At 45.1% G+C, this 13,055-nt stretch overlaps 1 protein-coding gene across 1 annotated transcript in view; it reads left to right on the forward strand.

Annotated features, from left to right (window-relative positions):
* Window positions 1-13,055, forward strand: part of LOC117745765 (thrombospondin type-1 domain-containing protein 7A) — a 65,653-nt gene that overhangs the window by 28,054 nt on the left and 24,544 nt on the right. The window contains exons 9-13 of the mRNA XM_034554294.1: window positions 1,900-2,015; window positions 2,945-3,080; window positions 3,615-3,718; window positions 5,201-5,395; window positions 6,409-6,675. Of these exons, the coding sequence (XP_034410185.1) occupies window positions 1,900-2,015; window positions 2,945-3,080; window positions 3,615-3,718; window positions 5,201-5,395; window positions 6,409-6,675 (818 nt within the window). The remainder of the gene's footprint in view (window positions 1-1,899; window positions 2,016-2,944; window positions 3,081-3,614; window positions 3,719-5,200; window positions 5,396-6,408; window positions 6,676-13,055) is intronic.

Genomic DNA, 13,055 nt, shown 5'->3' on the forward strand with positions numbered 1-13,055 from the left:
GCATCAATGCATTGGCTTCATGTATACATGGATTTTTAGTGCAGAGATTGTTCTGCAGGTTCATGATGCATCCCGTTGACGTGTCCTCCAGCCGGACACCTGTTCATTCACTTCTCCCCCCCACATCAGTTTTCTCTTTCTCCCGGGGCCCATCCCCTTGTGCCAAAGACACCAGGGGGATTTGCTCCCGCTCGAGAGGGATTTAGCTCCGTCCGTTGGTATTAAAAAAAAGAAAATCTCTCCTCCGCACCGCGGTCGCATGTTCGCGTGTTCCCTGTGAAGCTCAAACATCGCTTCCCCCCCCCCCCCCACGGACGAGCGGCGTGACCCACGAGGTCTTCCAGCAGGCGTCCGTCTCGACCTACTTATTGCCCCCTGGTTATATGCACAGGAAGATTATCCACGATAACCCTTGTTCTAAAAACCTCGGCTTGACCCCTCCCGACCTCTTACTATATGATGCCATCAGTAGGATTATCCCTCACTGATAGCAGAATCCAGTTAAAACAAGCGCTCCTCCGGTCTGCTGGGACTCCGTGTGCGTTACGTGGTGAATCGCCCTCATGTAGACTTGCTTAACATATCTCCATGACGCCCACATTGGGGGGGCACGACCCCCTCCTCTCGATATCTCTCAAGCAGCAGCAGCGAGCCAGATGGCATATACTGGATGTGATTACGAAGGTTTTCATCAGTATTTTTATTGCCCTAGATTGTGCCTGGAATAATTACATTTATGCATTCAAAGCAATACCCAGATGGTCAGGCGTGCCAAAAACCTCTACAGTGATATGTATTAAAGCCTTAAAACGTGGTTTATATCCAGCGGTACATATAGAAGAAAGTCACCGGGGACCCGGCCGGTGCTTTACGGTTTGACCGGAGCCTCCAAAAGTGGCCTTGGTCAAGTTCACTTGGATATTATAATGCGGCATCGAAAGGTTAACAATGAATTGATTATATGAGGACTTAAAATCAACAGGGATTTGGACCATTATTATAATTTATCTACGTACAAAAACACACAATAAAATACGCTCTCCTCGAAGCCGGGAGACTTTAAACTCGCATGATTAAGTAAAATGATTTTACCGTAACATTTTCACCATTTAATAACCACGTTTTTTTTGCAACGTGGAACCAGAAAAGACCCCCGGAAGGGCAGAGGTCAATGGGTTCTTTTAATGTATTTTTTTTGGGGGGTCAGATGCCTGAAAACGTTAACATAAAAATATGTCCACCGGTGATTTTCGGTGGGAAAAAGAAGGTGTTAGTTCAACTTTCTCTGGACAAAAATAATCGCTAACTTTGGGATTGCTTTTGGATCGTTTTCCAGAAAACAAAACAAAAATGTGTTGTGCACAAATAATCTGTCTTTAATTTACGAAGAGGTATCCGTGTTAACTGTCAGGTGTTTTTAATGGCTACAGCCTAATATCACACATTTCCCCTCGAGGGGGTTTACATTCTGTTCAAAATGCAAGAGCCTCCATCCTCTTATTAAAAAAAACTCCCCCAAAAAAAGGAAGAAAAACATAGAAATGATCAGAAATCAACACCTTGTCGTCTGGTTTTTTTTCTTTGACTGGTTGGAGGCCGAAAATCTGAGGTTTGTTTGTTTTTTTGAGTGATTTTAAAAAGAGCACCTTTCACGTCGTCCCGTACTTTTCCTAAAAACATGTGTTTTTTTTTGCCGCGGCTCACGAGTCATAACGACTGTGTTTTCTGATGGATGAGCGTCTCCCAGGAACACCGCTGCATAGCAACATAATTCAGTATTTATGTGCCCTTTGAGGGTTTTTTTGGAGCACTGGCAGTGTATTTTGGTGTATGTGCAAAGAGTTACTTCACTGTGTGTGTGTGTGTGTGTGTGTGTGTGTGTGTGTTCTCGTTGCATAGGTGTCCAGACGGGCCTCGCCCCAGCACGGTGCGGCCGTGCGAGCTGCCCTGCAAGAAGGACTGCATCGTGACCCCCTTCAGCGACTGGACCTCGTGCCCGGTCACCTGTGACGCAGGTACAGGTGACGTGAAATGAATCGGGTGGCTTTTGAAGAGGCCTCTTACAGATCAATACAAGCTTTTATTTAATTTGATTTATGTAGCTTTCAGCCTGGCTTCGGTGCGGTACATTAACATTTGGCTTCGTAGTTTCAGGCTTTAGTTGATAATAAATAATCATGACTCTGTCACGGCCTAAAAATATACACAGGAGCGAGTTCAAACTGACTGTGTGGAGAAAAAAGAAAAAGCGAAAGCGACAGCGGGGGGACCCATTAAACCGTCGCACAAACACTTACCCTCGCGTGCACATAATTAATTTGACAGATCGGCATGTCGGACGACCTTTTGGGGGGCCGACCTCTGGCCACGAGTGTCCGGCTGCGACCGTGGGGGGGGGGGGGGGGGGGGGGGTTGTTCGGATGAGGTCACCTTCGCCACGCGGCCGTATTTTGATGACCACGCGGCGGCATAAATCTCTTCACGCGCAGCTCCGTGTGCATTCTGTTCCTCCGTGTTATTGATGTCCTCACCTTACACACACACACACACACACACACACACACACACACACACACACAGGTTTAAAGCAGGCCGGGTTCAGGGGCTAACCAGAAGCTTGTTTCGTCTTAATTATCTACTTGAGGTCAAATCCGTACGCGTAAACACCGTCAATTTTAAATCTGAGTCAACTCCAAAGTCTAATGGGATTTTCCCACGTTGTCGTCGTCGGCGTCGGCGTGATATCCCGAGGAATCAGACGTGCGTGTCGATAGCTATCCAATTAGATTTGGCAACGGCAGTCTCCAATTCTTCAAGGTGTATTAACAGAGAAGGCTTTGGAGATCATTTTGACATGTTTCTCATAACTTTTCCTTTATTTAATTCAATGTGTGTGTGTGTGTGTGTGTGTGTGTGTGTGTGTGTGTGTGTGTGTGTTGCTCAGCTGGCAACGCTGGCAAGAGAAAGCAATCAAGGAAACGTCTGATCATCCAGCTGCCGTCCAACGGAGGACAGGACTGTCCAGAGCTGCTGGAGGAGGAGACGGACTGCGAGGCCCCCAAAGTCTGTCCGGGGTTCAGGTGAAAGCTTTACTGCTTTGTATTGTGATATTTAAATGATCTATTAAGGCTGCTACAACTTTACCATTCACATGTTAAGGTTAATAATAACGGTCCTTTAAAAAAAGAATAAAAACACCATTCTGACAAACTAATACTTATACTAATATACTAATATTTATGATACTCTGAGTAATTTGAGCATTTCTGATAATACTTTTGTACTTTTACTTTAGTGAGACATTAAATGCAGAACATTTACTAGTAATTTAGTATTTCTATAGTATAGTATCACTACTTTTTCTAAGTAATTAGAAGTTTGTTAAACTGTTAAACAGACAAAAATATATATATATATTTTTCCCTGGCACACAAATAAAAACACGCTCTCCTCAAAGCTGAAATAATAGAAAAATAATGAAAAAAACACGTCAATAACGGGGTTATTAAATGGTATAAAATATTTTACTTAATCGAGAAAAGTTAAAACGGACAAAAAGGTTGGAAGAAGTCTAAAAAAAAATAACGTTATGACATATTTACTTTCGTTTGCAGGTGGAAAACCCACAAGTGGAGGAAGTGCCAGCTGGTGCCGTGGTTTCTCCGACAGGGCCGCCCCGGTGCTCAGGAGACCTGCGGACCGGGACTCCAAACCAGAGGTACGGAGTCCGATAGCTCCTCGTTTCCTAATCGCCGTGGACTCAAATCTTTGGAGCCCGGCCACGAAGCAGCAGATGGATGTTCGCTCAGGTTTTTGGAGAAAAAAGGCCAATTTAAACTCCTCTAAGAATAAAGTCGGCCAGGGACTTTTCTTTTTATTTGTATTAAAACATTTCGGATCAATTTCATCATGTTTCCAGCTCCTATTAGTGCTCATATTTCTGTTTCGGTCTTCGCCAGCTCACAATAATGGATGGAAGAATCAATTTATTCATGAAAAGGCTTTAAAGGTCTACTTAGACGCACTCGCCACGACACTTTCCCAGAGTCTGACACTTCTGTCGTTGACGTAAACCAGAAAAAAGACTCGCTGTCCGTTCTGGTCTGTTTTTTAAATATTTTTTATTCCTGACACTCTATGAAGGTGCAGCCCTGCACAACGTCTGCATCGCGAGAAAATGAAATATTGCTGCAACACAAGTAACACCCTTTATTGAAGGAACAAAGACCGTGATGATGCAAGGCAACACAAATTGACTCGTAGGCTTCGAACCCAATTCGTGGTGTCTGCTGTGATTATTATTATGTTGTTGTTTTTTCTTCCCTGGGAGATTTAATCTGAATCATAGAGTTATGATCTATTTTCTTTTATTGACTCTCAGCATTTGATGTTATGTTGCTCACCGGCGGGCGAAGACGAATTTGGATCTCTTTCTGTATTTAAAGGAACAGTGCAGAGATTATTTTTTTTTACGAGTAACTGGGAGGTGTGGGAGTTGTGTTGTGTGGCTCTGGAGGAGCTTGATCCATTCTGAGGAGATCAAGTGTCATGCTGACTGTCCTTTTTACGCACAGTATGAAAACACAGACAGCAGCAGGTTGGCTTAGCTTAGCTTAGCCTAGCTTAGCTTAGCGTAAAGACCGGGAACAGGTAGTTATTAAAGATGTTCTTGTTTGTGGTTTTATGGGAGGCTACGGAGATGCTGGACTATTAAATTAGGGAGCCCAGGACCTTCTGAACCCAATCGGTTGCTGGCTTTAGCCTCATGCTGTACAGATGACAACACTAGTTTATATCCAGTTGTGCTGTTGGATCCAAATCAATTAAACTTGTCATTATGCACCGTATTTCATAAGCTGTTTGTGTGTTTTGTACATAAAAGCTGAAAGAGTTGTCGCAGAGTAAATAGTTAAATATCTGAATTGTACAGAAGTATACATACGATGTAAATATGGAAGTTGGTACAAGTACCTCAAAGTTATATATATAAATATATATATATATATATATATATATATATATATATATATATATCAGTACTTCTGCAAATCACTCATTACCTCTTTTATGACCATACGTCATTGACCCTTTTTTAATAGCCGCTATGACAGCCAGTCCATCTGTTGAAACAAATAAAAGATGAAACCACTTTACGTCCTAATGGAGCCCTTCTGACCCGTCCTCCCTCTGAACCCTCCAGCTGTGTCCTGTCGCCAGCTGGACGGCACGCAGGCCGACATCGGCGAGTGTCTCAAGTTCGCCAAGGCCATGGCGGCCATCACTCAGCGCTGTCAGCTGCCCTGCCAGGACGACTGCCAGCTGACCAACTGGTCCAAGTTCTCGTCCTGCACGGCGGACTGCGTTGGGGTCCGCACCAGGAAGAGGGCGTTGATCGGTGAGCACACCACACGATGGCCATCAGGCAGGGCTTGTTTGCACTGTCGTTACCAGGCAGTTTAGGTAGGGGGGGGGGGGGGGGGCGCGGGCGGCGCTCCAAGAGACGAGCAGTAAAAGTTAAACACAAGGTCGTAAATCTCTTCAGGTGCTTCTTGCCAGCCGAATGCTCCAGAGGGATTATAGCAAACACACATCTGAAATAACTCCTCCGCCTTTGTTATCCGTCAGGTCGTCCCCCAGACAGTTTCCCCCCGTGCATCACAGCCATAAAAGCAAAATGACATGAAATGAGATCTGCGATGCATTAAGGCGCCTCTATACTGGAGGTTACGGGGGGGTCAACTTTAAACTGTGGGAAAGTGTATTTTGAAAAGCTTTTAGTTCCCCCTAATGTGAAATCTTTTGACCCATTTAGCCGAGAATAAAAGTGCAGAGAGGTCCTCTGCTGCATTTAAACCTCTTTCTGCGTCAACGAGTCGTCCGGACGCTCTTCTTAGTTTTAATAATCTTTGCTCAGAACAAAACGATACCACGACACCCTGAAGATGTAAAACATGGATCGTCGTATTGAGCCGAATGCGAACTTTTCCGTTGCCTGGTTGGTCCCGTTCTCATTTGCATGGGAAGCGACTCCCGACGTCGCGGGAAAGAAAACAAAATGCGCACACTGATTTATGGTTCGCAATATTAACGCCGTGTCTGAGTGTGAAACAAAAACAAACGTCAAGCTGTTTTAATAAAAGAGCACTCCGCACGAGAACAATTTTGCCGGCGTAATCTATCATCGGGAGGCACCCAGCCTTGTTTATTTTACTCCATGAGTACACTAGCTCAGACTCTCCCAAAGGCCTTGATGTGGGGGGGGGGGGGGGGGGGAGGGGGGGGGGGGGCTCAAATATGATGAGACTCAAAGACACATCCGACTCACAGAGACAGAAATCCACCCAACACCAGCGCAGTCACCTCTCCCAGAGCCATTCGGCTCATCGCTGTCACTCTGCTCTCCTTCAGGGAGGAGCAAGAAGAAAGACAAGTGCAAGAACACGCAAATGTACCCCTTGAGCGAGACCCAGTACTGCCCCTGCGACAAGTACAACGCCCAGCCGGTGGGGAACTGGTCGGACTGCATCCTGCCCGAGGGAGGCCGAGTGGAGAGCCTCCTGGGGATGAAGGTCCAGGGAGACATCAAGGAGTGTGGACAGGGCTACCGCTACCAGGCCATGGTGTGCTACGACCAGGACAACAGGCTGGTGGAGACCTCGCGCTGCAACAGTCACGGTGGGTAGCTGTGTGTGTGTGTGTGTGTGCGTGTGTGTGTTTGTGTGTTTAGGTCGCCAACTGCGAGTAAATGTGGTCTTTGGCGAGTAAAATCATGGAGACCACCCGCAAGAAATTCTTCCAGTTTCTTACACACGCTGGAGAAAGCTGCTGGTTTGCTGTCAGTTCAGCCCAGTGGGGTACTGGACCTCTGGGGTACCGGGACAGAGCCCAGATCCCTGTCTCTAGTCCTGTCTGTCTCTGGTCCTGTCTGTCTCTAGTCCTGTCTGTCTCTATTCCTGTCTGTCTCTATTCCTGTCTATCTCTAGTCCTGTCTATCTCTAGTCCTGTCTGTCTCTAGTCCTGTCTATCTCTATTCCTGTCTATCTCTAGTCCTGTCTATCTCTATTCCTGTCTGTCTCTATTCCTGTCTGTCTCTAGTCCTGTCTGTCTCTAGTCCTGTCTGTCTCTATTCCTGTCTATCTCTAGTCCTGTCTGTCTCTATTCCTGTCTATCTCTAGTCCTGTCTGTCTCTAGTCCTGTCTGTTTCTAGTCCTGTCTGTCTCTAGTCCTGTCTGTCTCTAGTCCTGTCTGTTTCTAGTCCTGTCTGTCTCTAGTCCTGTCTGTCTCTATTCCTGTCTGTCTCTAGTCCTGTCTATCTCTAGTCCTGTCTATCTCTAGTCCTGTCTGTCTCTAGTCCTGTCTGTTTCTAGTCCTGTCTGTCTCTAGTCCTGTCTGTCTCTAGTCCTGTCTGTTTCTAGTCCTGTCTGTCTCTATTCCTGTCTATCTCTAGTCCTGTCTGTCTCTAGTCCTCTCTGTTTCTAGTCCTGTCTGTTTCTAGTCCTGTCTGTCTCTAGTCCTGTCTGTCTCTATTCCTGTCTGTCTCTAGTCCTGTCTGTCTCTAGTCCTGTCTGTTTCTAGTCCTGTCTGTCTCTATTCCTGTCTATCTCTATTCCTGTCTATCTCTATTCCTGTCTGTTTCTAGTCCTGTCTGTCTGTAGCCATTTTGTCTCTAGCCCTGTCTGTCTCTAGTCCTGTCTATCTCTAGTCCTGTCTATCTCTAGTCCTGTCTGTCTCTAGTCCTGTCTATCTCTAGTCCTGTCTGTCTCTAGTCCTGTCTGTCTCTAGTCCTGTCTGTTTCTAGTCCTGTCTGTCTCTAGTCCTGTCTATCTCTAGTCCTGTCTATCTCTAGTCCTGTCTGTCTCTATTCCTGTCTATCTCTAGTCCTGTCTGTTTCTAGTCCTGTCTGTCTCTAGTCCTGTCTATCTCTAGTCCTGTCTATCTCTAGTCCTGTCTGTCTCTATTCCTTTGGTCTCTAGTCCTGTCTGTCTGTAGCCATTTTGTCTCTAGCCCTGTCTGTCTCTAGTCCTGTCTATCTCTAGTCCTGTCTATCTCTAGTCCTGTCTTTCTCTAGCCCTGTCTGTCTCTAGTCCTGTCTATCTCTAGTCCTGTCTATCTCTAGTCCTGTCTGTCTCTATTCCTTTGGTCTCTAGTCCTGTCTGTCTCTAGTCCTGTCTGTCTGTAGCCATTTTGTCTCTAGCCCTGTCTGTCCACCAAATGCAGGATGGGGTGGATGTGTGCAGGTTGTTGCTGAAAGATGGTGTTTAATAAGTCCCAATGAAACCCGGTGGATCATCCAGAGTTACAGAGACCCTGATGTGTGTAAAGAAATGCTGCTTTAAAGAAAAAAAAATGAGGCCAAGACGATCTGAACGGCGACGTAATGTTGGAGGTCAGATAGAAAATGTCACAATCTGGGTCAACGAACAATGTAAGTGTGGCCTTTGGACCTGATGACAGAAGTAGAAATCTTCAGGCGTAGCCGCGTACGTTGTTTTCCCTTCTGTGGTGTTCAGGTGAGAAATATGCGAACCGCTGCGGATGCGACGGCTAACTTTTTGGTTCTGTTAAATATTCATCTGAAGTGAAGGGTATTGTTTGCGCGCGTGTGAAAAAGAAGAGGAAAAAAAGCCCCTCCTAAGGAGGCCGGAGACTCATTTCCCCCGTAAAGGAGAGCCGGCGCCTGGCACGCTGCTGTCAGGATCATTTGCCTCCTCGTTGCAGGGTCTTATCTCGGATCCAAAATACTTCAAGCAAAGAATCCTGGCTCGGAAAACTCGTCGGGAAAATCGCTGTGAAATAGAACGCGGGCGATGTTCAGATGAATCCATCAGCGCTGTGCATATATAAACATGGTTTTTAGTCTCCGTGTGTGTGTGTGTGTGTGAGTCACAGAGCCAGATATGCATCTGTTAATCCGGGTGTGGGTGTGACGAGGGCATGTCGTAAGGATGTGTGTGTGTGTGTGTGTGTGTGTGTGTGTGTGTGTGTGTGTGTGTTTACACCCATGTGAGTCGCATCCACGCATTCATCTTCAAGCATCAGTGCGCTCCGACAAAAGATACGTTCCTTGAGGTGCACAGGAAAAACAAAAAAATAACACACTTTCATGAGGCCGGGGCGAATCTCAAAGATATCATTAAATCTCTCTTTTCATCCCTCCCTTTCAGTCTCTCTCTCTCGCTCTCTCTCTCTCTCTCTGCCACTCCCTCCTTTATTCTCCGAGCCCTTTCTCTCAGCCATCGTCTCTTTCTCATCTCGATGGAGACGCGGTCTTTTCCTCGACTCCCGATCTGCCCTCGGCTGTGATGTCGATCGGGGTGAACTGCGCCGCCATTATCGCTCCGTATTCCGCAGAGGAAAAAAAAAAAAAAAAAAGGATTATTATCGTATTAAAAAGTGCACGTTGATCAAAGCTTTGTGGCATCGCTCACTTTTCAGATTGCCTTAGATCATTTTAAAACTACAGAGAACAGTATTGAGAAAAGGATTTATATATATATATATATATATATATATATATTAATTATCATCATTAGTGGAGATCGCCTGCCAAGAGAGTTACAATCAATATCACAAGAATTGAGTCATATTTGGGGTGTAACAGTATGGGGAAAACAAATTAAAATACACAAGGATACTTTTTATTTATTTATTTTGAACGGACTGCGGTGTAAGTGTCAAAGATATCTAAATCCTCTTTTTTTTTTAAAACTATTTCCATAATAGATTTAAGGAACATTTCAAACGCTTTAAAAGTGAAACACATCTCTCTCGTGCGATTACAACTGATAATATAAAACGAATGGCTGTATTTAGACATTCACGTCGGTTGTTCGTCACAACAGCACGTTGCACCGTCTTCGTCTTCAACATCAGCAAGGTCACCTGCTGTGTAGATATATATATATATATATATATATATATATATATATATATATGTGACATCACTCATATAGTTCTCATATTTATGGCGATAAGCGACCCGTGATGCTTTGACCTTTACCGCGATGACAGGGTGGCTCAGGGGGCGTCGGCCTCGTCTTTTCAGGATGTGGTAGAGGAGGAGGAGGGAGGGGGGGGTGTTGTAGCGCTCGAGGGTAAGGACCTGTGAACTTGGACAACACTGCAGAAAACAGATGTGCTGGTGTGTGACGACCGTGACGACGCGTAAGGATGTTCTTGAAGGTTCGAGGTCTAATCGCGGTTACTTCGGTACATCAAAGGGTCCTTCTGGCCTGTGGTGACTCTTTTTTTTCCTTCTTCTTCTTATTCCTCAGTGCGTTTCAGAGCACCCGGGGATTAGACTCTCCCTGTTGGCTCAGGGGATGATTGTGGCGCAGGGGTGTGTGTGTGTGTGTGTGTGTGTGTGTGTGTGTGACGGGTCAGAAATCAGGTTGTAATGCCGGATGATTTCCCGGGGCCAGAACGTTTGTGTAAAGCTTCTCGGGGCCCAAAAAGAGCGGAACGCCGCGGTGACTTCCTGTTATTTCTGGACGCATGGCCAGAAATAATTTCAATTCAGTTTATTTTGTATAGCCCAATAGCACAAATTACAAATTATCCTCAGAGGGCTTTACAATCTGTACACATACGACATCCCTGTCCCAGGACCTCACATCGGATCAGGAAAAACTCCCCAAAAATAACCTTTCACAGGGAAAAAAGGGAAGAAACCTTCAGGAGAGCAACAGAGGAGGATCCCTCTCCCCGGATGGACAGAAGCAATAGATGTCATGTGTACAGAATGAACAGCATTTACAAAGTTACATAAACACATTACATGATTATGACAATGTATGAATGGAACTCCAATCCATGAAACAGAAGGAGGTAGAGAGGAGGGGGGGCGGGGCATCAGCAGGGCCGACGCGGGAGACCGGCTCACCAGGCATCAGACACCTCCAGGTCCAATGGACCCTATGAGACGTGAAGTCACAAAGACTCCGGGGAGGAAGCAGAGTTAATAAGGTGCAATGGAGAGATGTAAATTCATCCATAAGGAGAGAGAGAAGAGGAGATAGGGGCCCAGCATGCTGGTGGAAACTTATTTCGGGGGTTACAAACATCACGAGCATGTCTATTGGTTAAGGATATTTTTCCTCTTGTGGTTGTGGAGAGAATGCGTCATTTCTTAGTTATTCTTGAACACCAACATGTTGTTTATTGTACCGTAACAGTACACAAGTTCACAGGTTAGAGACACAACTTCAAATATTAAGTTGAATAAAAGGGGAAATTCAGGAGTCGTGTGAAGAAGAAAACACTCATTTGGCCCAAACAGCTTCTATACAAAAAAACAACAACAGGGAAAAGAAACTCTGGAATATATAATTGAGTTTCAACATTTCTGGGAGGAATGCCAGAGATTCCAAGAAAGTTTCGTGAGCTTCGGGGGATTCAGCAAACGGATCTCCGTGCAGGTGATCAATCATTCTCACTTTCATATCGCCGTTTCTTTTTCTTTTACCTGCACAACTCTTTCTCTTTAGACTCTAAATTCTGTTGTTTTTATTCTTGATTATGGCACCAGTCACCAGGCCAGAGTTGTCTTGTATTTCTGCATCAAAATATCACTTGCATGTATTTTTAAACACGCTAGGAATCTGGTCTTCCTCCAGGGGAGTTTGAGTACACATCCTAATTATCGCTGGGAGCTTCAGGAGTGCCAAGCAGGAGGAGTGCCAGGTTACACTTTGACTGGCAGAGGCAGAGATCTCTTCCCTGGACTCCCAGAGGTCAGAGGTCACGCTGAAGTCAGGCAGAAGTGTATGCGCGGCGTGCCTGTGCGTGGATGTGATGTCACACCGGGTTTAGTTGCTGCTGGGACTCCAGTCCGAACTGGATTAAGAAGACCTTTAAGGAATGGTCCCGCTCAGTTTTAGGTCGGCTTAGTTTGATCACCCTTCAACTGTCATGTGGAGTTTTATTCCTGTTTCTAAGCTCCAACAATCCTTGGAGAAGACCAACTAACGGACTTATTTAAAGGTTGGATGTGGTTAGTCTCAGGTTGGTTTCAGACTAACAGACGCTGTTGATTTCAATTAGACCACTGCAGGTAGCTCCCCAATAATAAATACAAAATACCTAATAAAAAACCTTTCATATTTTGCAGCATTATCCTCCGCTGTGCGTCCGACGAGCCCGAAAACTCAAACTTGACTTTCTGAATTACATTTCATCTTCTCAACGGTAGCTTTTAACAGCGCACGCCAACGGCAGCCGAAAATGCCTCATTTATGGGCATGCTTTTTGTTTATATGCGCGGCTTTGGGAGTGGGAATCACTTTTAAGATGAGATCAAATAAAATAATCCTTTATTTGTCCCGCTGTGGCGAAATTGACAGGATTACAGCAGGAAAGGGTGCACAATAGGCCAAAAAAAAAAAATATATATATATATATATAATAAAAAGAAAAGTAAAGAATCCACAATAACTGAAATATTATATATGCAGATATATATTATATATTTATATTATATTATTATATAATATATATATAATATGAGTAACAGAGTCTCCTCTGTTATTATCCAGTAGAGCTCAGCTGACGGGTGCTGTTGTGACCGGCAGCTCAGTGTGAGCCATGATGATGATGATGATGATGATGATGATGATGGTGCTGCAGCAGAACATATGTGAGAGATGTTACTCGCATAAACATGGTGAAAAAGAAAGAAAAAAAAGGGAATTAACTAGCCTCGGTGGGATTCCTCTGAAACGTGTTCAAGTGGTGGGCGGTGTGTTCACTGCCAGTCGGTCAGCGGAGCGCCGCGTGTCTCTCACCGATGAAGCGGTTCGACCCTCATTCGATTTTCTTAATCGAAGGCTAAACGAATTCACCGGGAAAATAAACGAGGCTCCGTCGGCTAAACGGACTTCCGCCTGGTTTTAAAAAAAGGAGTTTTTTTTGTGGAGGATAACAATCACGAGTTCAGAGTCATCTGACTCAACCTTGGCCTGTGTGTGTGTGTGTGTGTGTGTGTGTGTGTGTGTGTGTGTGTGTGTGTGTGTGTGTGTTGGTGAAAGCCAAGCAAATCAAATCAAGAGATGGTGAAA

The sequence above is a fragment of the Cyclopterus lumpus genome, chromosome 16 (assembly GCF_009769545.1).
Source record: "Cyclopterus lumpus isolate fCycLum1 chromosome 16, fCycLum1.pri, whole genome shotgun sequence".
NCBI lineage: Eukaryota > Metazoa > Chordata > Actinopteri > Perciformes > Cyclopteridae > Cyclopterus > Cyclopterus lumpus.